The sequence below is a fragment of the Sinohyriopsis cumingii genome, chromosome 9 (genome assembly GCF_028554795.1).
Source record: "Sinohyriopsis cumingii isolate HCF-2022 chromosome 9, ASM2855479v2, whole genome shotgun sequence".
Taxonomy (NCBI): Eukaryota; Metazoa; Mollusca; class Bivalvia; order Unionida; family Unionidae; genus Sinohyriopsis; species Sinohyriopsis cumingii.
Genome location: NC_142969.1, coordinates 11,652,681 through 11,675,452, shown reverse-complemented (window position 1 = coordinate 11,675,452; position 22,772 = coordinate 11,652,681). Strand labels below are relative to the sequence as shown.

Below are 22,772 nucleotides of genomic sequence, written 5' to 3'. Positions count from 1 at the left end.
GGAACTCAATATGTGGATGCATCACAAGAAGTGGAACTCATCCATACACAAAGTCACTGCTGCCTAACTGTCATGCTTGAATGACTTTTGTACTTTTAGCCATTTGATTTTTACACTTTCAATATCTTGAGCCCTATTTCACCTATACACGAAATTTAACATGAAGATACAGCTCAACAAGAGTAACATGATATGTCAAAGTGGGAAAAATAAATGAGGGTCACTGTGACTTAATTTTCATTGAAATGTCTTGTGAATTTTAAACCATGCATTAATTACACCTTTTTCCCAATATCTTTACACTGTTTTATCTTCAGTCATGATATTTGGTGTGTGGAGCCATCTTTAGTTAGAGTACGATAGCCACACTAATATTTGGTCACTGTGATCTTCATACATGGGGGATTTTTTAAATCCTGAATATCTTGGATCATATTTCACATTTACTTGCGAACATTTGTTTATTGATACGTCTGCATGGGAGTACCTTGCCATACAACTATCATGGACCCAATTTTACCTCGCTAATGAAAATTGATATTTGGATGCATCTCAGAGTACCTCAGTCATACCAAAAGTAGGTAGCATGGACATGTATATTTTCATCGTGCATTCTTTAGTGTGTATATATTTGACCCTATGAAAATTGATATGTGCATGCATCTCATGTTGTCTGTTTGTTATGAGTGCCTTTTTGAGTAGATTGCCATGATGTCACGTTGTCTCGGCTTGAAAATGAGACCCACTATAAATGCTAGTGAATGTACACCAAGGTCATGCTCATTTCAGTTGATGCAATATGATGTTGAGTCATCAAAGATTAGTGAACCTTTATTGAAAATTGTTTCATTTTGTAAGAGCTTGATTCATTTGACCAAAAATTTGGTTTTCAGTGTAGACATCGCTACACAAGAGTCCTGCTTAAAAGGTGTGACAGTCATGTTTTTGATTAAAGACAGTTAACAGTATTATCTGTATTGGAATTATCGGCCTTGATCCCTCATTTTTCTCATTTAACAATACATGAAATAACAGGACTAAGTATGGATTAGGAAGTTCAATGAAATCTTGAAACAAAACAAAAAATTGTCCATGTTGGCAGTATTATGTACTGTGGATGAAAAAATTTTATTGTTAATTTAGCTTTTTACTTGACAAACAAGTGAATTTTTAAAAAAAGGGAAGAGAAAAAGGTTTGTTTAAGAATCTTAAGATACTAATAACCCTCATAATACTGGTTGTGTGGTATTTAATCATTGCATGTTTGCATACAGCATGCCCCTAAGGAGCCTCTCACTGTTGTTGCTAATGACTGACAGTCATAAATATACTTCTGCTCTTGATAAAGAAAATACCTTTCTGTCCTTAATACCTACTAAATCATTTATAAATGTTGTTTTAATTCTTTTTTTAACAGTGATGAAATTTGAATGCATTTGTAGCACCAAATTTCATGTCACTAATTATGTAGCCCAGGGTGATGGAACATTTCTAACATGGCAGTTTTGCTGAGGGGTACACATAAAGTCATCGCTCTAATACATGAATGGCTGTATTTGCAGGTGGATGGACATACTTTATATAAAATATAACATTAATTACATATATCTTTTACACATAAATAATATTTGCCTTGTTGATAACACAGTATTGTCAGTGTTAATTTTATTGCTGTTGCATTGTTTAACCCCCCACATTTGTTTTTGGATACCAGCTGAAGCAAGTTGATATCATTTTGGAAAGCAAACACAAGTTTTACTGTTTGCAGTTGGAAAACACTGAGAAAATACTGTGTATGTTTATATATCATACTGGGTTTATGGGATTGATATATATTGTCCTGTTTATATAAATATTTTGATTGATTTCGAATCCAGATTTAACAGATGAATGTGTGATGGGTTTCTGCACTTTTTCATGTATCTATAATTTCTTTTATTAGAAGTTATTTGATTTGTAATTTAAACATACACCATGCATGATGAAATTACATCTTGCTTTTCCGTCAAATAATGTTCTTTGATGAATATTATGCCTGATATATTGAATGAAAGAATTTTTTTTACCATTGTATGTGATAAATAACTTCAATCTAAATGAAAATAATGGTAAATATAGCTCCTCAAGATTAATTGCCTGCTTGACAGTATTTAAGTCAGTCATTAAATGCTGAATATACTTGTAAATGGATGCCTTCGGAAAACAGCATAGACCCAGTTGTGCTATGACATAACATGCAGCGAGATCTGGATTTATGTTTGGAGTAATCAGTTGAATAAACAACATACATCCTGATCTGTTGGTTTATTATGTGATGGCAGATCAGGGACTATGTTGTCTGCAGTTGGAATCGATTTCTAAGAAACCATAGATAGCAGGTACTGGTACACTTGTATCTTTCTGTAACGTCTTGAACACATCTTGCATATATGCATACAAGTTTGCCTGATATCTCCAAGACCAAAAAGAATAATATGTGTGTTTCCTATTTTACTGGTTTTAAAATTAAGGTAGGTACATGTGTGTGTGGTGTGTGTGTGTGTGTGTGTGTGTGTATATATATATATATATATATATATATATATATATATATATATGTATGTATGTATGTATGTATGTATGTATATATATATATATATATATATATATATATATATATATATATATATATATAATCTAAGCACTTCAAGTACTAGGCTAAACCAGCTAAATTAGAGCACAGTCAATTTTGGGAATTTGGGGGCGGGGGGGATTTTTTTTAATAAGGTGAGAATGCTAGAATATCTGTTCTATTATTAGTGAAATGGGTACATTTTGTTTAACTAAGACATGGTTAATATTACTGTTGAATGTAATGTCAGGCTTTATGTCGTGAGAAGTTTTCCTTGAGTCAGTTGGAAGGATAATTATTGAATGTAATGTCGGGCTTTACGTCGTGAGAGGTTTTCCTTGAGTCAGTTGGAAGGATAATTATTGAATGTAATGTCGGGCTTTACGTCATGAGAGGTTTTCCTTGAGTCAGTTGGAAGGATAATTATTGAATGTAATGTCAGGCTTTACGTCGTGAGAGGTTTTCCTTGAGTCAGTTGGAAGGATAATTATTGAATGTAAAGTCAAGCTTTACGTCGTGAGAGGTTTTCCTTAAGTCAGTTGGAAGGATAATTATTGAATGTAATGTCAGGCTATACCTGCTGACAAAATAGAGAAGTTTTCTTTGAGTCAGTAAGTAGGTTTAAGACATCTTTGTTCAGTTCTTTATTTATTATTTATGTACAGTACTGTAGTTTTTTTATTGTATTATTTCTTTATTTATTAGCACTACTGGGAAAGATAAGTAAGCTTATGTGATGGCTTGTCTTCTGTCATCCACCAGGCATCTCTGTATGTCTGTTACCCCAAGCATGTTACTACTCCTCATAAACCACTTGGAGGATTTCCATGTTTTATATACACACTCATCTTAGGGTCTAGTTGTTCTTAAACTGAAAATGTCGACCTTTGAACTTGAATCTGGCCATCCTCTTGAAAATTATATCACTGATCTTCCTGAATGGAAAATTATATTGTGACAACATATGGACACTTACATGTAGTTTGTCATTATTAAAAATGTTGATCTGACAGCCATGACCGGGATGTCATCTCAAGTACCAATATGGGGTTTCACTAAAAGACTTTCCAAAATGAAAGCAGTGCCATTCAGTTGTTGGTAGCTGAATGGTGACCATCTTGAAAGTTTGTCATGACCCTTGATGAATGGATGGTCATATCAAAATGAGATTTTCACTAAAAGATTTCTAAAGATGTCAAGCTGGTCTTAAATGAATTTTTTTTCTTTCCGACTGTCAACAACTCCCTCAGTGCAGTCATGAAAATCTTACCATTGCTTCATTGGTCATATTGATGTGGGGTTTTCACTAAAGGATTTTGTATAATATGTTTTATTGTTCCTAAATGAAAATAGTTCCAATCTGACTGACAACATTCCTGCTATGGCAATTCTTTTGAAAATCTTAATCACATATCATGAATGACTGATTACATTGACGTTTTTTCCCCCACTAATTCCCTTTTTCAAATAATTGTGCTGATCTGACCTTACAAAACTGCCATTGTGGCAGCCATCTTGGTTCATCTGAATATGTGATTGTGTTATAGGGTTTCCACTGAAATGTGTTTGATTCGTAGTTTGCCCCAAATAAAAATAGTTTGATTTGACCATACAAAATATTTGCAATTGTAGCCATCCTTAAAATCTTGGTTTTGCTTTGCCTCCTGAGCAGATCATTGTATTTACATGGTGTTATATGCACATGGGTTTTTCTCTAAACTACTTGAGATTGCAGTATGTAGTCTGGCTGTTGTAAAATGATGCCAACCTGTTTTAAAATTATGCCGATCACACCTCCAAACTGGCTGTCTTTGTTAAAAGTGGATGGACTTAAATGCATCAGTTTTCACTAAACCAGGATAGCAGTATATAATTTGTCCAAAATGAAAGGGAACTGGTAGAGTGTTAGACTTGTAACCGAAAGGTCCTGGATTCATTACCTGCCCATGTCAGCCTATGTTGGTGTGTCCTTGTGATAGGCTCCCAGTTCCCCAGCTTGAAACCCAACATGGAGTGAGAGCTGTGTATATAAGTTTTCATTTTAGGACTTGAGCTTTTTTAATTTTTTTTATTTTTTTATTTTAAATACTTGTTACAGGACTTTGGCATCTTATGCTTTAAGAGAAAATATTTACACCACTCCCTTGTTTTAGTGTTCCAGATTAGCTTGCAAACCGACTTATAATATGGGGTCAGATGTGGATCCCATTTTTTTCTTACATGAGATGACAAATTAATAGGTCCCTATTGCTGAACATGAGTAAAATTGATTAAAATTGGTAAATGAAACCTTGTATTGTTGTTGATAATGGCATCATGAAATTCACAACTTTTAATAAGAAGCCATATTTTGTTAAATTTTCTTTTGAAAAAATTCCAACTCAGTGTAAATAACAATACAGTGTAAATAACAATACAGTGTAAATAACAATACAGTGTATACAAATATTGATGAGTGAAAATGTTAACACTTTAAGAAATAAATGTTAATTAAATAATTCTGATCAGATAAAATTAATATTTCAGTTTTATCTTTTCAGTATAATCATCACTAGTGTGATATGTCCACTTGTATTCAGATGTGAAAAGTGTTAATTGACCAAGTGTTAATTGAGAATCTTAATTAGTGCTGATTTGTGTTTTTATATGTGACTTGCAAAAGTGTTTGCTGCATTGTTAAGATCAATTAAAAGTAGAACAGCTTTTTATTATCAATTTTGTTTTGTCTTGTGTATCAAATCAAGTCAAGGGTTGAAGAAAAACAGACTTTCAATCCTACATATGTAAAAGTTGGGTCAGAGTCAGCTGACCAATGTTATTATGTAGACATCATTAATCAGAGCAAATGCTCATCATTTGCATATGTGGTTGATATTAGCAAGGAAGCCAATCGAAAAGGCTTACTCATTTCTCTGTACTCTTTTAGGATTCATTAAGAGAACCAAAATGCATAGTTTGTAGGGAGCTAAAAAATGCCTAAATTGACATTTGAAGGTTTGCTGAAGGATGAGCTGCATTTTTATGATTACTTGCCATGAAATCAAATTCTAAGTGTTTTATTGACAAAACAATAGAAAGTTGCTGATATTCTCAAAATAACTGTTTATTTTTTTAAATAAAAAATATTCTTGTTTGAGTTTTTAAAAATAATAACACTAGATTGTAACCACATTTAGATGCAAGAAGCACATCCTGAACATCCGTTGCCTTTTTCCATCACGTTATTTGACTCACATTAGAAAGAGACGAGGCTCTTAAAAGCTTTTTGCTGGTACACATAATGTGTCTTCAGCCTGTTATAGTAATATCTGAATAATATTTCAAAGATTGTTAACCTTTAAAACAAAGGTAATTTATATAATAAAGCAAACAAATTAATTAGCAAAAGACTATTTATTGAGAAATATTCTCAGTATCATTATGAAACAAGTATTCAACTATTTACAACTGCCTCTTTTCAAGCTGTCGATGTTCACCTCTTTCTTCACCATGGTACCTCACAACCTCATTAATGCTGCAGTCTGGAGTGTATGTTTGGGAACCTCATGTGTGCAAATTGTTGAGGAAGAGGTGTACTTTAATTTAGAAGGGTTTATCTTACTGAAGATTTTAGCAATTTTAACCTTTTTTAAATTACCTTATTCAGTTATTCTACATGTATGTAGGTATGTATTATGTGTGTGTGTATGTAATTTGTATGTATGTACGTATGTATGTATCTTTGTATGTATGTATGTATGTATGTATGATTTTGGAGGATGAAACAAGTATTGAACTATTCTACATGTATGTATGTATGTGTGTATGTATGTGATTTTGGAGGATGAAACAAGTATTCAGCTATTCAACATGTATGTATGTTTTTATGTGATTTTGTGAAATTGTTCCTAAGATAAAGATGCAGTCTTCACGATAAAACTTGAATATCCATGTTGTAGAGTTTTACAACACCACAGTACAAAAGTGGCTACGTAGGGCCAACCAAAAGTAAAGTTAAACAAATGTAATAAATAAATAGTCTTTTGCTAATTAACTTGTTTGCTTTTCTGTATAAATTACCTTTGTTTTTAAGGTAGCCAGGAAAATCTTGGACTCATTAAGGAAATGCAATTTATGCAACAGAATGTTTTTAGCATTATGCATGCGTTACCGTTATCTGTTGTTTTAAATACATTTTGCAGAATTTTAACATCTTTACATTTTATATTTTATATTCTTCCTAATTCACTCATTTATTTGAAAGGGTTTACTTTCCTACATTTTTGTACCGTTTATTTTTACATTTTTTTGAACTTTACTTTTGGTTGGCCCTACATAATCACTTTTGCAAAACATATAACTTTTTATTAAAAGTTTTCAATTTTATGATGTTGATTCATATTTCAGGGTACTAACCAGTAAAATGAGCAATGTATCAAGGTTTCATTTATTAGTTTTGCTTATGATTTTCTTCATGTTCTGTAAACAGATAATTTTGTGTGAATTTTCTCAACTACGATACATGCCTGACCTTGTGTTATAAAAGGATTTGCAAGTTATCCAGGGATGAGTTGTTGAGGGAGTGGTGTATCTGAGGATATCATAGATAATCTATGATATCAGGGTAAAGGTCAGAGGTTATGACAGATTTTTGTACTGTACTTGTGTACATGTTAATTTAAATATATTTGAACATACTTGTTACAATATTTAGTATATTGGAGTTTCTCAAGAAAATATCTGAGGTGGTTTCAGTACTTGACAGTTAAAAAGAAGAGAGGAAGCAGATTTATCAGTTTTCTGTACAGAGTTTATGGCCGTAGAGCCTCAATCCCTTCGAGGACAGATTTATCAGTTTTCTGTACAGAGTTTATGGCCATAGAGCTTCAATTCCTTCGAGGGCAGATTTATCAGTTTTCTGTACAGAGTTTATGGCCGTAGAGCTTCAATCCCTTGGAGGGCAGATTTATCAGTTTTCTGTACAGAGTTTATGGCCGTAGAGCTTCAATTCCTTCGAGGGCAGATTTATCAGTTTTCTGTACAGAGTTTATGGCCGTAGAGCTTCAATATCTTCGAGGACAGATTTATCAGTTTTCTGTACAGAGTTTATGGCCGTAGAGCTTCAGTCCCTTGGAGGGCAGATTTATCAGTTTTTTGTAGACTTTATGGCCGTAGAGCTTCAATCCCTTCGAGGGCAGATTTATCAGTTTTCTGTACAGAGTTTATGGCCGTAGAGCTTCAATCCCTTCGAGAGCAGATTTATCAGTTTTCTGTACAGAGTTTATGGCCGTAGAGCTTCAATCCCTTTGAGTGACTCATGTTTAGTTTTTTTTATGAGGTGAGAAAAGTTGATGGATTTATGAGACTAAACTCTGATCTTAAAATATGGAATTATTGATGGTGTAGATTTGTCATTTCCTGATAGAATCCAAAATATGAAGTTCAATGCATCAATTTCAGCTATTTTGCCTTCATAATTTGAATATTCCTTTATAAGTAAGCTCCCTTAAATTTTCAGTATAATGTATTTAGTGTATAGCTTCTTATAAGTCTTCCTTCTTTGTTGTTTGCAAAACAAAACTGTAAGGTACTTGCATACTCGCAGGTAAGAAATTGACAGTTTTATTTGCTCAGTTTAAGGAAATATATTCCTTTTTTACCCAGTTTTTGCATATGAGAAAAAATAGTTACATTTTGATTATGCCCAAAAACTTCAAAATATTGGGATTTATTGATATATCTTTAATATTTAAACATAGGCTATGAGGCATATTGTTTAGTGACTCGCCAAGGGTTCATATTTTTCAATCTTTATTATTGAAGATATTAAAACTTAGATTAGTGATCAAATAAAGAGATCAAGGTAGAAATACAAGTCACTGATAATGATGAAGAATTCATTTTCATATTGTCTCCTTTTAATTGCAGATCTTAGGAGTATGGCTAGCAATGCGGTATAGAAATCAGAAGGATCCACGTGCAAATCCCAGCGCCTTTTTATAATGCTAGTTGTTTTTTTTTAATCACATCAGATATGACACAGAAGGACTGTCTAACATTCCAAAGAAGTTTTGCTGTTTATTGACATTATATACAGTCAAACCTGCCTTAAAGATCATGTCTATATTGCAATCTACTGCCCAACCATTTTCATTTAAAATAAATTACTTCAGAAATAAACCATTAAGAAGCAGTCACCTGTCTTGAGGGGCCAGTGTTTCACTTCCCAGATGAAAGGTTTGAATTTATATTGATGTCCAAAAATTGATTTCTTGTTCTGAATTCATACTGTATTGGTAATATCCTTGTTATGTTTCATCCATTTTATGCATGCAGGACAGTTTCTGTTGTAAATGTCCATTTATTTGTAATGTATATTTGAACATAAGTAATGAAAAAGCTATTGTATAATATTGTTTATCTGTTTTAAATGTATGTTATTCATTATTTACATGAATTGAGGGACTTGTGTTTGCTTCTTAAAGGGACAAATGTATTGTTATTTTTAATTGTAACGGATGAATGCTGTCCTTGTCTGTGTTCATATTTCAGGAAATCGTTTCCTGCATCTGTTTGTGTGTAACATGTATTGAATTATAGTCACCATCCATCCTAATCTGGCAGAGAACACTTGGAATGTCCTCTTCCTTTTCCATTACATGCTGGAAAAAGACTTCAGATGTAAGTAGTGGCCATTTGAAACTGACCTCATTCCTGTGGTTTTTATTTTGTCATAATGATTTCATTTATGTTAGAATGACTCAATTGTGTATCATCACCAGTAGCAACTTAAGTAGTAGTTTGAAGCTGTTGAAACCAGTTAATTTTATTTTCTTCAAATATTTCATTCACAATTGCAGGAATAACATTAACAATTTTAAGTGCAGATATTTTCATGGATGGTTGAAGTATCACTTCACTTACCTAAGAGTGTCTTTCAGAGAGTCTGAGTGATTTGACTTGCATTTGAAAGAGATAAGGATCATGTGCCAATTTATCTGGCTCCATGTTCCTTGTGCTTTCAATCAGATCCATACCTGCCAGAACATTATATGGTGGGATATACAAGTCCATTTTGTTCCTTTTAGTTCTGAAGAGTAGACCCATATCTGATAGCACATTATGTGATGGGATATCTGGGTATATGCTTCTTACAGTTATATGTATATTATACGCATGTCTGATAGTTATCCCCAACTGTAAAGTATGTCAGTATAACATTCCCTGGTGTAATATGGATACGGATTGCATTCTGCTGGTTGTATTATTTTTATATAATGAACCCCAGTTGAAGGTGACTTTGTCTGTATTGCAACATTCTAGTATGTCTTCCTTGAGAAGCATTATAATGATCATTGCATCGTGTGTTGACTGTTTATTTTCTTTGAATATGTACATAATGAATGTTAGACAGTCCTAGCTATTGCATTTTAATTTTTGTCTATTGTGTTTTTAATTTTAGTAGTTTCTTATGGTCAGCATTGATCTATTTCATTTAAGCCTCACAAGAAAATCATAGAAAGAGATTTGAAAATGTTCTTATCTGCTTATAGATTGAAATAAGGTATGTGATATATCTATATGTAGGATTTTTTCCAAATGGATTTAAATGTGCTGACCAGAGGGCTATTGACTAAACAATGATGAACTTTATATATACATGAACTGTAAATTTGGCCTGACTTAAAAAGGCAGTGGTCATCTTTTTTATCACAGAGAGGGATTTTCCAGCAAGCCTGCCTGTTACTAAGAATAGTTTGTATTTCTGATAAAAAGGCATATTCTATTTTGAACTCTACTGCTTTCTCTGCATTGAGAGGCCATTCAGGATATTTTCAAGGACTTTATTCAAATTCAAGTTCTCAGAGGAAAGGATTAGGCTGAGTGGTACATCCCTTGATTAAGTCTGGCTGCATCTATGTAGCACTTAAAACAAGACAATCCTTTAAATAGAAAATGTTCTTTAATGGTTATTGTTTGAATTCATTGTTAGGAGGTAAAGATAAGATTAGAAACATCTGTAGCTAATATTCCTTTATTTAGAGGGATATTGGTATTATTAATCATAGAAAAGCAACACGATTGTCAGTATCTCACTAGTAATGCTTCTTCCTTTTGATCCTTTTTAATCTAGTATTGTCTGAATCCTCAAAGCTCTCAGTGTTCTCAATAAGTTTGTTAATGTGTCTGTGTAACGGAATTATTAATGTAAATGTACATAGCTTGGACATTGAACTCTCATTCATTCTAATATGGATTATTAAGGAAGAGACTTGAAAAGTCACTAGGGTAAACAGATCTTGCCATTTAAATTTTCCTGGTCCTGAAATTTGACAGCATGCATTTGGACTATCAGATTTTTATCTCAGGTGTGAGGTTTGGTGGTGGACTATAAATCCAAGCAGACAATATCAGCTACTTGTCATAATGCTGGGAATCGCATCTTAGATGCAGTACAGCAAATTACCTACAAAGATGCAAGAGATTTATGAATTGTATATTTACGGATGATAAATCTTTGCCTTTATCATACATTACTAAATGTTTATGTTTTTTGGATGGGTTTTATTTTCATGATGTTTGTTATTGTGCTTTACATTTGTTAAACTTTTGATTGGCACAATATAGCCAGTTTTGTGGTGACATGCCACTGTATTTTGCATACCTGATGAAGCATAATTAAGGGGAATCCTGCTGTAATAGGCTTTGTTATAATATGAATTCCGGTATAGCAAAGTCATGTCATGGCAGACAAGTGTTTTTATAGATACCCTTTATTTGCACAAAACATCAACCGAGTTTGCAGATAAAAATATTCCAGTCAGGTTTCACTAATCTATAGTTTAGCAATTGTAATGTTTTTATACAGCAATTGTTAACTTTCATTGATCGTTGGGCCATGATCGTTCAGATTGGACATTCCGGTTATTCCCACAGTCATTCATGTTCTCATAAAATTGTATACTTGGGTTTGGTACATACAACAAATTTTAAATTGTTGTTTGGTATATAAAATGTACAACAAATTTTAAATTGTTGTTTGGTATATAAAATGTACATCAAATTTTAAATTGTTGTTTGGTATATAAAATGTACATCAAATTTTAAATTGTTGTTTGGTATATAAAATGTACATCAAATTTTATACCATTGTTGTAATAATGTGAGGACCTATTAATCCATGTATATGTACATTGTGAAAATGGAAATGTGTTGTCAGAATTATAATATTAAGGATTTTCAATTTAAAGTTACATGCTTAAGCTGCTTAGTCAGGGAAAATTTGTCTCATTAATTTTAAAATGGCAGGCATGCCCAGTCTAAACAAATTATTGATCACTTAAATATTCAGAAAGCAGGCATGTCCATTCTGAATTTTTTTTTAGTCCTGATGATCACTGAAATATTCAAAAAGTGAAAATAATCAATAGAGACTCAGATGTGGATGTGCACACATTATGTTGGGTTAGCTGGCCTAATTTCTTCAAATTATGATTTTTTGAAATGTATTTGTGTAAACTATTATATTTTAGCTTGACTAATGGTTGTGGGCTATTGCTGTTAGGTTAGATTTAAGAATTTAAGAGTTATCTACAAAATGTCAGCTTGCATTCAGAGTACATGTATGTCCAAATGCTAAACTATTTCTGTATACATACTTGCTAAAATGCATGTCAGATTAGTCTATCAATATTTGAATCTCATACAAACCAAATACTGCACAATTTAATTTGTAAGTGTAGATCTCAGTTGTTGTTTTTTTTTTAAACTGCTAGTCTACTTTTAGTATACATATATGTCAAATGACAGTCTACTTTTAGTATACATATATGTCAAATGACAGTCTACTTTCAATATACATATATGTCAAATGACAGTCTACTTTCAGTATACATATATGTCAAATGACAGTCTACTTTCAATATACATATATGTCAAATGACAGTCTACTTTCAGTATACATATATATCAAATGACAGTCTACTTTCAATATACATATATGTCAAATGACAGTCTACTTTCAGTATACATATATATCAAATGACAGTCTATTTTCAGTATACATATCTGTCAGATGACAGTCTACTTTCAGTATACATATCTGTCAAAATGTGTGCATATATAGAGGATCTCAAATGGGTAACGATTTAATATTAAATTTATGCAGTGAGTTTCATAAATTTAATATTAAATCATTACCTATTTGAGATTCTTTTTTCACATAGTTTTTATTTCAGTGGAAATTATTTAGATAGAAAGAAGAATGAATAATTTCGTTCATTCTGACAGACGATGCACCTTTCATTTGTTGTGCAGAAAATATAGTCCCAAACAAAGTTGAACTAGTAAAAGTAGATTGTACATTTTTACAAACTATAAATCAAAGAAAAAGCTTCCATCCAAATAAACAGATCATTTTATAACGACAAAATCATTTTTCAAAACAGAATTATTAATGCGATGTGATGCCACATTGATACGGTAAACAGTAGACCTAGAGTACATGTTTTAACCTAAAATGTCACTCACAGAACTAAACGTTACATTGTTGCAATTTTTATGTGAAATAGGATTACTGGATGCAGAAATTTCCACATTTACTGCAATGCATTTGTGACCTGATATTTACAGTATTGACTGGAACAATAGACTGTACAGAAGACGTAAACAAATTTCTTGTTGAGTCGAATTTGCACCCCATATATACTGCATAACGTTACTGTGGTTGGATAAAGTTCTGTCAGTTAGGAGACCCATATATGTCCAAATTTTTCTGTGAACAGAGGTGAGTTTATTTACTTCTGTAAGTTAACATTTAAACCAACCTTGTATATATGGTGGATTCTATATCTATGTTACAGATATACTGCTCCCTCTCTCCACCCCGCCATGAAATAAGCAATACCCTTAGTTTTACTTCTTATTGTTGTTCTTGTCTTGTAGTTTTACTCCATGTTTCTCATTATGATATTGTTATACATGACATAACAAACCCCTGTGGGGGTAACATATCCATATTCAGACAGCGGAGGTAATTTTTCCTCAATTTCCTTTCGCAAGTCGAGTTCAGAATAGGCCGCCAAAAATGTTCATTCAAAACCAAACATTCAAGAAGTCAGGGTCAGAAACGTTTTCCCATGATCCCAGCCAATCGGTAAAGAGGATATTGCATAATAATTTTATGGCCTTATTTGGACCAATCAGAATCACATAAAGCGATATTTTAACATGTTATAATATAAAACATCTGAAACTGCACATACTATAGGAAAACTATACCCATTATGTGATATATATAGTATATGTCAGACTACTTTACTACTTTATATATTCATGTATGTCAAAAAATGAAGTTTACTTTCAGCATACATGTCAAATTGCTTGCCAATTTTCAATATATATATATATTTATATATATATATATGTTTGTGTGTGTGTGTCAAAATGCCAACCTTATTTCAGTATTCATACATGTATGTCAAAACACCAGTGATTTCTCTACCAATATTTTATTCTCTTTACATGCCAAATGCTCTATGGTTTAATTTTAATTAAAATCAGATTACTTTTACTTAATGTTGTTCTTCAAGACTGGTTTGGGATATACAAGAAGGAATTGCCAATTTTTATGCCATTCAATCTGACGTTAAGGTTTGAGATGTATAAGAAGGAATAACCAAATTTGATGCCATTCAGTCTGACTTTAAGGTTTGGGATATACAAGAAGGAATAGCCAATTTTTATGCCATTGGCTCTGACTTGAAGGTTTGGGATATACAAGAAGGATTAGCCAATTTGTATGCCATTGATTCCGACTTTAAGGTTTGAGATATATAAGAAGGAATAACCAATTTTTATGGCATTGACTCTCACTTTAAGGTTTGGCATATACAAGAAGGATTAGCCAATTTTTATGCCATTGGCTTTCACTTTAAGATTTAGGATATACAAGTAGGAATAGCCGATTTTTATGCCATTGATTCTGACTTTAAGGTTTTGGATATACAAGAAAGAATAGCCGATATTCAGGGTTTGGGATATACAAGAAGGAATGGCCAGTTATTATGTCATTGGCTCTGACTTTAAGGTTTGGGATAAACAAGAAGGAATAGATGATTTTTATGTAACTTACTCTGACTTAAGGTTTGGGATATATAAGAAGAAATAGCCGATTTTTATGCCATTGACTCTCACTTTAAGGTTTAGGATATACAAGAAGGAATAGCCAAATATTATGCCATTGGCTTTCACTTTAAGGTTTAGGATATACAAGAAGGAATAGCCGATTTTAATGCCATTGGCTTTCACTTGAAGGTTTGGGATATGCTAGAAGGAATAGCCATTTTTTATGCCACTGACTCTGATTTTTGACAATGAACAGACCTCAGAATAGGGTTCTAATAGTTCACTTACATCCCTATCATGTTCTTAGCAAGGCCTGACCTCGCATCTTATAAGTATGATTGGACAATCAAATAGCTATTATGCAGTGGAAAAAATGTAGGTCTCTTCTCATGGTCTGCACAAACTTGAAAGTGCTTGAATTTAGAAACAAACATTTTTTATTCATAAATACAAATTTACTGACATATATATCAGGGACACACAAAAATCCGTTAGAAAAATTACAAAACCTGATCATCCAGACATTTTTGTTCATTGTTGGTCCCTTACATGTTCATGAAGACTTTGAGTTGGTTCACTTAAATTCTTATTAGTATTCGGCCTCATTTGGGATTGTGAGAACCAGATGACGTAAATGAATGGATGCTGTGTTGACTAAGCCATTGGGATTGTGGTCGCCACTTGATGTAAATGAATGGATGCTGTGTTGACTGGGCCACTAGCAAATAAAGTGTCAAGTGCCTTGTGATGAGAAGCACGTTTTCAAATACAAGTCATCATATGCACTATACATGCTGTATATGGGCAGTGATGAGCAATAGATAAAGACCTATGCACTGTGTTTGTCACTAGACTTTAGATCTACAGTAACCTTATGTATACTGATGGTTGTCACTAGACTTAAGATCTACAGTAACCTTATGTATACTGATGGTATTGACTTACATACTGATGATGGTAATCATTAATCACAGATTGCATTGCTTCTGGTTCACTTGCACCTAAAATCACTTTCAGTGGTCAAAAATGTCATGTAGGATGAAGAAATACCATAGGACCCTGTTCAGAAATACCATAGGACCCTGTTCAGAATTGCCAGGATCTGGCAACTCTGCTGGAGATGTAAATCTGAAAATTTCTGCCACAATCCAGACCTGAAAACTGCAAAACTTAAGCATGCAAATTTTTGTTTGGTTAGGTAAAGGAGTGGGAGAAAAGTTCATCTTCTCACTTACGATTTTCTTTATTTTCTTTACATGCAACATTGTACTATCAACGAATACTCACACATCACAATCTCCATGTAATTAAGATCTAACCAACATGATTTAACTTTTGTTGTTTATTGCCAGAAAGCCAAAACATTTTTAAAAATCCTCTTTTCCAGATTTCAGCAAAAATGCATACTTTGTGAAAATTCCACAATTTTTAAAAAATCTGTGGTCTTCCTGATATTGTTAGTTGTACTGGTCATAGACCAGAACAGTTTTTGCAATTGCCTGTCGTCCATTGTCCGTCTTTCCATTAGGATGAGTTTGTTATCGCTACTTCTTCTAAACTGCTTGGAGTATTTCCATGAAACTGGACATGCATATTCATTCTAAGGTCTGGTTGGTCCTAAACAAAAACGGTCCTGGTCAGACGTCCAGTATAGCCACCACCGCAGCAGTCATCTTAAAATTCCTGTTATTGCTGATTGACCTGTTTGGAAGGTCATTTGAGCATAGGGTTTTCACTAAGAGACTTATTTTGATGTCTTGTTGGCTTTCATTGAAAACTTGGGCATCCAGTTCTCCCCCATGACAGTGGTCATTTGAAAACCTTTTAATCACTATTACTCCTGCAAGGATAGTCATATCCAAATGTGGGCTTCACTAAAGACTGTTCTAGTTGGTCCTAAATGAAAATGGGGCTGATTTGATATCCATTATGGTCACTTCTGCAACCAGCTTGATAATCTTATTATAGCTACTACACTAGAATAAAAAGTCAGGATTTTCACTGGAAGACTTGGGCCAGTCTTATATCCAATATGGCTAACATAGTGCCTTGAAAATGTTATTGTTACTTCTTTTAGATGGAAAGTCATACCAACATTCAGTTTTCACCAAGATTTCTTATTGTGTCTTATTGGTACTAAATGAAAATGGTCTTGTACATCCAGTGTGACCATCATGGCAAACATTATGGTGTCTTATTGGTACTAAATGAAAATGGTCTTGTACATCCAGTGTGACCATCATGGCTAACATTGTGGTGTCTTATTGGTACTATATGAAAATGTCTTGTACATCCAGTGTGACCATCATGGCAAACATTATGGTGTCTTATTGGTACTAAATGAAAATGGTCTTGTACATCCAGTGTGACCATCATGGCAAACATTATGATGTCTTATTGGTACTAAATGAAAATGGTGCTGTACATCCAGTGTGACCATCATGGCAGCCATCTTGATTATCTTGCTATTGCTGCTACTTCGAAATGGGGCTTTCACCAGTAGATTAATTAGGATATTTGGTCCTGAATGAAAATATTGCCAATCTTACCTCAGATATAACTGCCACAGTAACACGCTGCAGATTTTTCCTTTAATTCTCCAGAATGGGTGGTCATATCAACATGGGGCTTTCACCAAGCCTTCCAATATTGTCTAGTTTTTCCTAAACAAAAATGGCGCCAATCTTACTTCCAGTATGGCTTTCACATTTGTAAATTTGAAAATCTTATTGCCTAGTGAGAAATGGTTTCAATACTCAGCAGTTAAAAAGAAATGGTTTTGAATTCCTGAGAATTCTTTTTCAGTAGAAGAGTGTCAGTCCCTTCAGGGCATTATAGTTAGTGGAGGCCAAGTAGCACACACATGAATACAGGATATCACTCGACATGCATGGTATTACATGACGTGCAGGATATCACACGATGTTCATAATATCATGCGATGGAGCCAGATGTCTTGTACATGTAGAAACTTGTGCCTTGATTAAGCATCAAAAACATGAAATGGCATGAATATGTGTACAGAAATACATGAATATGTGTACAGAAATACATGCATATAGAATTTTCCAAATTTGATTCGAAACACTTCTATATTACATTGTGTGGGCAAACATTTAGAGTAGTTGTGAATATCTTTGCTGCGTTTTGCTAAATAAAGCACTGACATGTAAAATAAACTTGGAATTTAATAGTACTGAGGGCAATATAAACTTGCTTACAGGTCTGGTCCAGCTGTAGACCTGAGCTGCCTTCACATTATGTGCTGGGCTGTATTATTTGTTCTGCTGACTAATGTATAGACCTAAATCTATGCACACATCTTGCCAGATCTCGGTCTTTGCAGTTTGGACTAAGGCTATAAGCGAGTATATGCAGTAATAGTATTAACATTTATTTAACTTCATGAAAATTTCTTGTTAAAAGCTACAGATATTTATGAATAGTAACAATGAGAAAATGGTTAATCTCAAAATTGTGAATTAAGTAGAAGAAAATGTTTCTTTGATTATGGCAGCGAATTAGTTGTACTTGTTGGAGTAATCACTTTTTCAGTTGTCAGAATAGCTTACACAAAACCAGTGCTGAACTGAAGCCATCAGAATGTAAACTGCATGAATAGATTGCTGTTAAGAAATGATATCATGATTGCAGATAGAATTATGTATTTGATTTTCATTAGTTAGATGTATGGATGATGGTTTATATATTCATCAATATAATGAAATCCAGTCAGTATTCAAGTTTTATTTATGTTTTCAGTTGTTTTTTTCTTCGATGTTAATGGTTTTCTTAGTTTTTAAATATTAAATTTTATTTGTCATTGATATATACATGTATTCATTCATTACTTTGTAAGACCATTTAGTAAGACCCAAATTCATGACAGCATGCATATACAGAATCATTGTTCCATAATATATTCATGGTTTTCGGTGACCATATGGTCTAAAGCACTCACCTTTTCTGGTCAGTGCCATCTCACCTTTGTCTGCATGGTTTGGACTGTTGGGCTCAGCCTCTGGGTATGTGAGAAAGCTTGCCAATAGCTTCCTGTGGGTTGGTGGTTCTTCCTCAGTCCCTGTATTCTTCCGCAACCTCTTATACTGGCTGCCACGTATAGCCTATCATGTGCTGAAAATGGCATTAGGCCCACAACAACAATAATATTTTTCTTAATTGCCACAGGTTTTCAGAAATTCCAGTTGCATATGGAAGTTAAGTTTGACATGGCCAAGGTATGATATGGATAAACCCTTGGGAAAGAAGCTTTCAGATATTACCTATAACAAACATACTTTGGCAGGGGAATGAAGAATTTTAATTAGCAAATGGAAATAGTAAATTAACTTGCCAATATGCAAGTCTATGTAAAAAGAAAATTTTATGGTCTGGAGATTATTTCACAAAGCATAATTAACATATGATTTTGGAGACTTGTGCTTAAATAAATGACCATTTATAATATACATGTGTTCAATGAAATCCTTTGTAAGTGGATCATAAGGTACATATACCTAACCTGAGTGTACACAATGCATATTATTGGAACGTATTGCAAAAAATCTCTAAAGTTTCTTTGAATGATTGTGACTTCGATTTTCTAGCAGAAGGAATTATTTTTGTTTTTATGTCATAGAATGGTACAAATTATAAAGACTTGATTTAATATGTTTAGGTTTATGTCATCACTATTTAACTGAAACTATTCTTTAAGAAAACATGAAATTGATGTGAGGGTCGGTAAAATTAATGCAACTGGCAATCAGAAGTGGTAAAATTAAAAAAAAATTCCTCATCATTTTTACCTGCTTTAAATGGAAGCTACATTAACACCATACCAATGAACATTTTTCCCTTTAATATATTTTTTTGGGGTCAGGATTGAAAAAATACTAAATACTTTATAAATCAGTAGAAAAGTGGGTGTGGGATTTTTTCCAAGATTATATTCTGCCCGGCAAGAATAATAATAAGTTGATGCGTATCTGATCATAATTAATTTCCCATATTCGGAGCATAAATATCTTAGTTACAAATTTTGGCAATATCACATTGCATTCATCAGCAAGTAATGTTGATTATGTGACTTATAATGGTCACATGATATGAGGAGACTGGTGTAGATAGGCAGTAATTCAAGGCACATGCCCCAGTTTAGTGTTGGCCTCTGGTATCATAATTTAATCGCCTCGGTCACCTTCCTTTTCACTGTGTTGTCTTCTGATGTAATGACCTTGGTCTGATTGAAATAATGGAATGACCCATATTGCTGCATTGACTTTCTACTGATGTGTTCCTTAATCCTTGCTTCTAACACTGCCTGTTTTCCCATTGTAGTCATTCTCATAATGACTACATTTGATATAATAAACCAGACCTCATTTTTACAAATTTTTGGCTTTGCCCTTCACATGTGCAAGTTACTGTCTTCCAGAGTTTATGGTTTGTGGTATCTATTCATCCCATGTCTGGATGATATAGGTAAGACTGCAGAAATATGGAATACTGATGTTGGTTTTATTTGAAGCACCACTGGTTTTGTTTGGCATTTTCTTTATTTTTTCAGACATTTTGAAAGTCCACTCTGCATAGCCATTTACCCATAATGCAGCTCTCGCATGCTATACTTCTTCCATTCGATTTGTCTCATTAGTGACTAGCGAGTTAGCTCAATGTATTATAGATCTCACTACAGACCACTTGCATTCCAGATGGTCATTGGAAAAGAAAGTTGCAGTACTGGTCAGTATGGGTTGGTTTTCTATACACAGTGACTTTGGTTGATCATTTATGTGTAGACATGTGTTCAAGAATGGTAGTTTATTAATTTCATCTTGTTTTGAAGTGAATTTGAATATGTGGGTAGTGGAAGTTGAGATGATCAGAGAAGTCCTGAATATTGTACTCATGTAGTTAAGTCAGTATATCGTCCACATATCTGATCCACATGGATGGTGGGTTCTTGGCTGATTCCAAGGCCTTTTTCTAAAAAAAACTCTATCTATAAATTTGTGAACTTTTTGTGAGACAGGGGACCCAATTGCTGATCCCTATTTTTGTTGGTAAAACTGCCCAATGTAGATAAATATATGCAGTCCAGACAGTTTCTATAAAGCGCAGATATATTCATTTGGGAGGTCACATCTAGATTTCAGAGTATTGTCTACGTTTACTTTCTTTCTCATCACACTCATAGCCTTATCCACTGGAATACTGGTAAACAAATGCTGATTTATCATAAGAGACCAGGTTTATACATAGTCGTACCGCTAGGACCCTGACCTTTTAGACAGAATATATGCTGTTGATGATATGGTGTTCCTTTTTGCCCACTAGCGACCCCTTTAACGGAATTATTATGTTGTGTTTTGCCCACTAGGGGCCCCTTTAACAGAAGTTAAAGATGCTATGAGTCACAGTGAGGCATCCTTGTGAATCTAAGGCAACCCATATAGCTTTGGGATGTTTTCATCAGTGGTGTGGAGGTTGTAGTACATTGTGTCAGATATAATTTGGTCTTTCTTCTCTTGTTTTAACATGTTAATCAGTTGATGTTTTATTGATTTTGTATGGTCTCCTTAATTTCTGATACATGTCTTTGACATTAAGCAACAGTTCATTTTATTAATGTTATAGAGAATATCTTAATTTCTGATATGTGTCTTTTTTGTTAATCAGTTCAATTTTATCAAAATAATCAACCCTGTTGAGTAATTCTGTGGTGTGTCCTTTGTTGGCTAGTAGAACCACTTTACTTTTACCATCCATCTCCATCATTCTCATTGTATCATGTGACCATTATAAGTCATGTGATCAACATTAGTCACTGATGAAGGCAGTGTGATACTGCCTAAAATTTCAAACTCGTAAGATATTTATGTCTGTTTTATGGGAAATTACTAATGATCATGAGTTATCCAGAGCTGAGGAAGCAACCTTTTCAGTTATGTCTAATGCGTAGCTGTTAAATATATTGAGAGATACGTGTGTGATTGTTTGACAGTTAAGCTGAGCTAGAGGACTGGGGACTTGTATAATCCCCTTCAACACAATGTTTTTCATGCTAAAGGACTGGGGACTTGTATAATCCCCTTCAACACAATGTTTTTCATGCTAAAGGACTGGGGACTTGTATAATCCCCTTCAACACAATGTTTTTCATGCTAAAGGACTGGGGACTTGTATAATCCCCTTCAACACAATGTTTTTCATGCTAAAGGAACTGAGATCATTATATTTTAATTTCTGTAGGTCAGTTGGACAGGTCATGGGAGGCAACTCGAATTTACGTCATTGATCGGACTTAATAGTTCTTTTCCTTGAATATTTTTCCTTCAGTAATATTTCAGATATTTACATTAATATAAACTCTAATGATATATGAAAGATGAAAAAATGTAGACAAATATTATAGAGATTATTTCAATATGCTTATGTGTACAGTAGTAAAAATTGAAAATAACAAATATCTGTGGTATTATCTTCATCTGTCTAATGTGTAAATTAGCATCACTTTGACCCTTGAAGCCATCATCATTCTCAATGCTTGGATTGGCTAAGAAAACCTTGTTCTCTGATTAAGTCTTCCTTAGTCAGTCAGCTAAATTTAAGAGTAGTCCCCCTTAGACCTGTCATGGGAGAAATAGTTTTTGAATGTGAAATTTATGTTACTGTTGTAAATGAGTTGTTCTGATTAGTTACTCAATGGTTGAAATAAGAACTGCTACTTATTTAGATAAAACGGTTTGTATTATGAATGTCATGTAACTATGGTAGTAGAAAATGGTCCCATCTTGAGTAATCAGATTTCCCATTGTGGACCTCTTCTGGAATCCTTCAACAAATGAACACTCTTTGCAATTCTTTCATGCTACCTGACGAGGAATAATGATATTTCACTTGTCGCTAAGTTTTCTTTGTTAATTATTCTAATTAGTGCAATCTGTAGTAATTCCATCATTATTTTTCTTGTTTTACAGTCTGAAGCCATTTGTTCATGCTCAAAAGTAATGTGTACGGTGCAAGCATTAATAAACATATTTATGAAACGCTA

At 33.4% G+C, this 22,772-nt stretch overlaps 1 protein-coding gene across 4 annotated transcripts in view; it reads left to right on the top strand.

The window, feature by feature from the left end:
• Nucleotides 1-22,772, top strand: part of LOC149791266 (tetraspanin-31-like) — a 51,356-nt gene extending 28,584 nt beyond the window's left edge. For 3 of the 4 annotated variants that reach the window (XM_089969763.1, XM_089969764.1, XM_089969766.1), the window contains one exon: nt 8,519-22,772. In XM_089969763.1, the coding sequence (XP_089825889.1) occupies nt 8,519-8,593 (75 nt within the window). In that variant the 3' untranslated portion in view covers nt 8,594-22,772. The remainder of the gene's footprint in view (nt 1-8,518) is intronic. The other variant, XR_016423334.1, reaches the window with a different exon arrangement.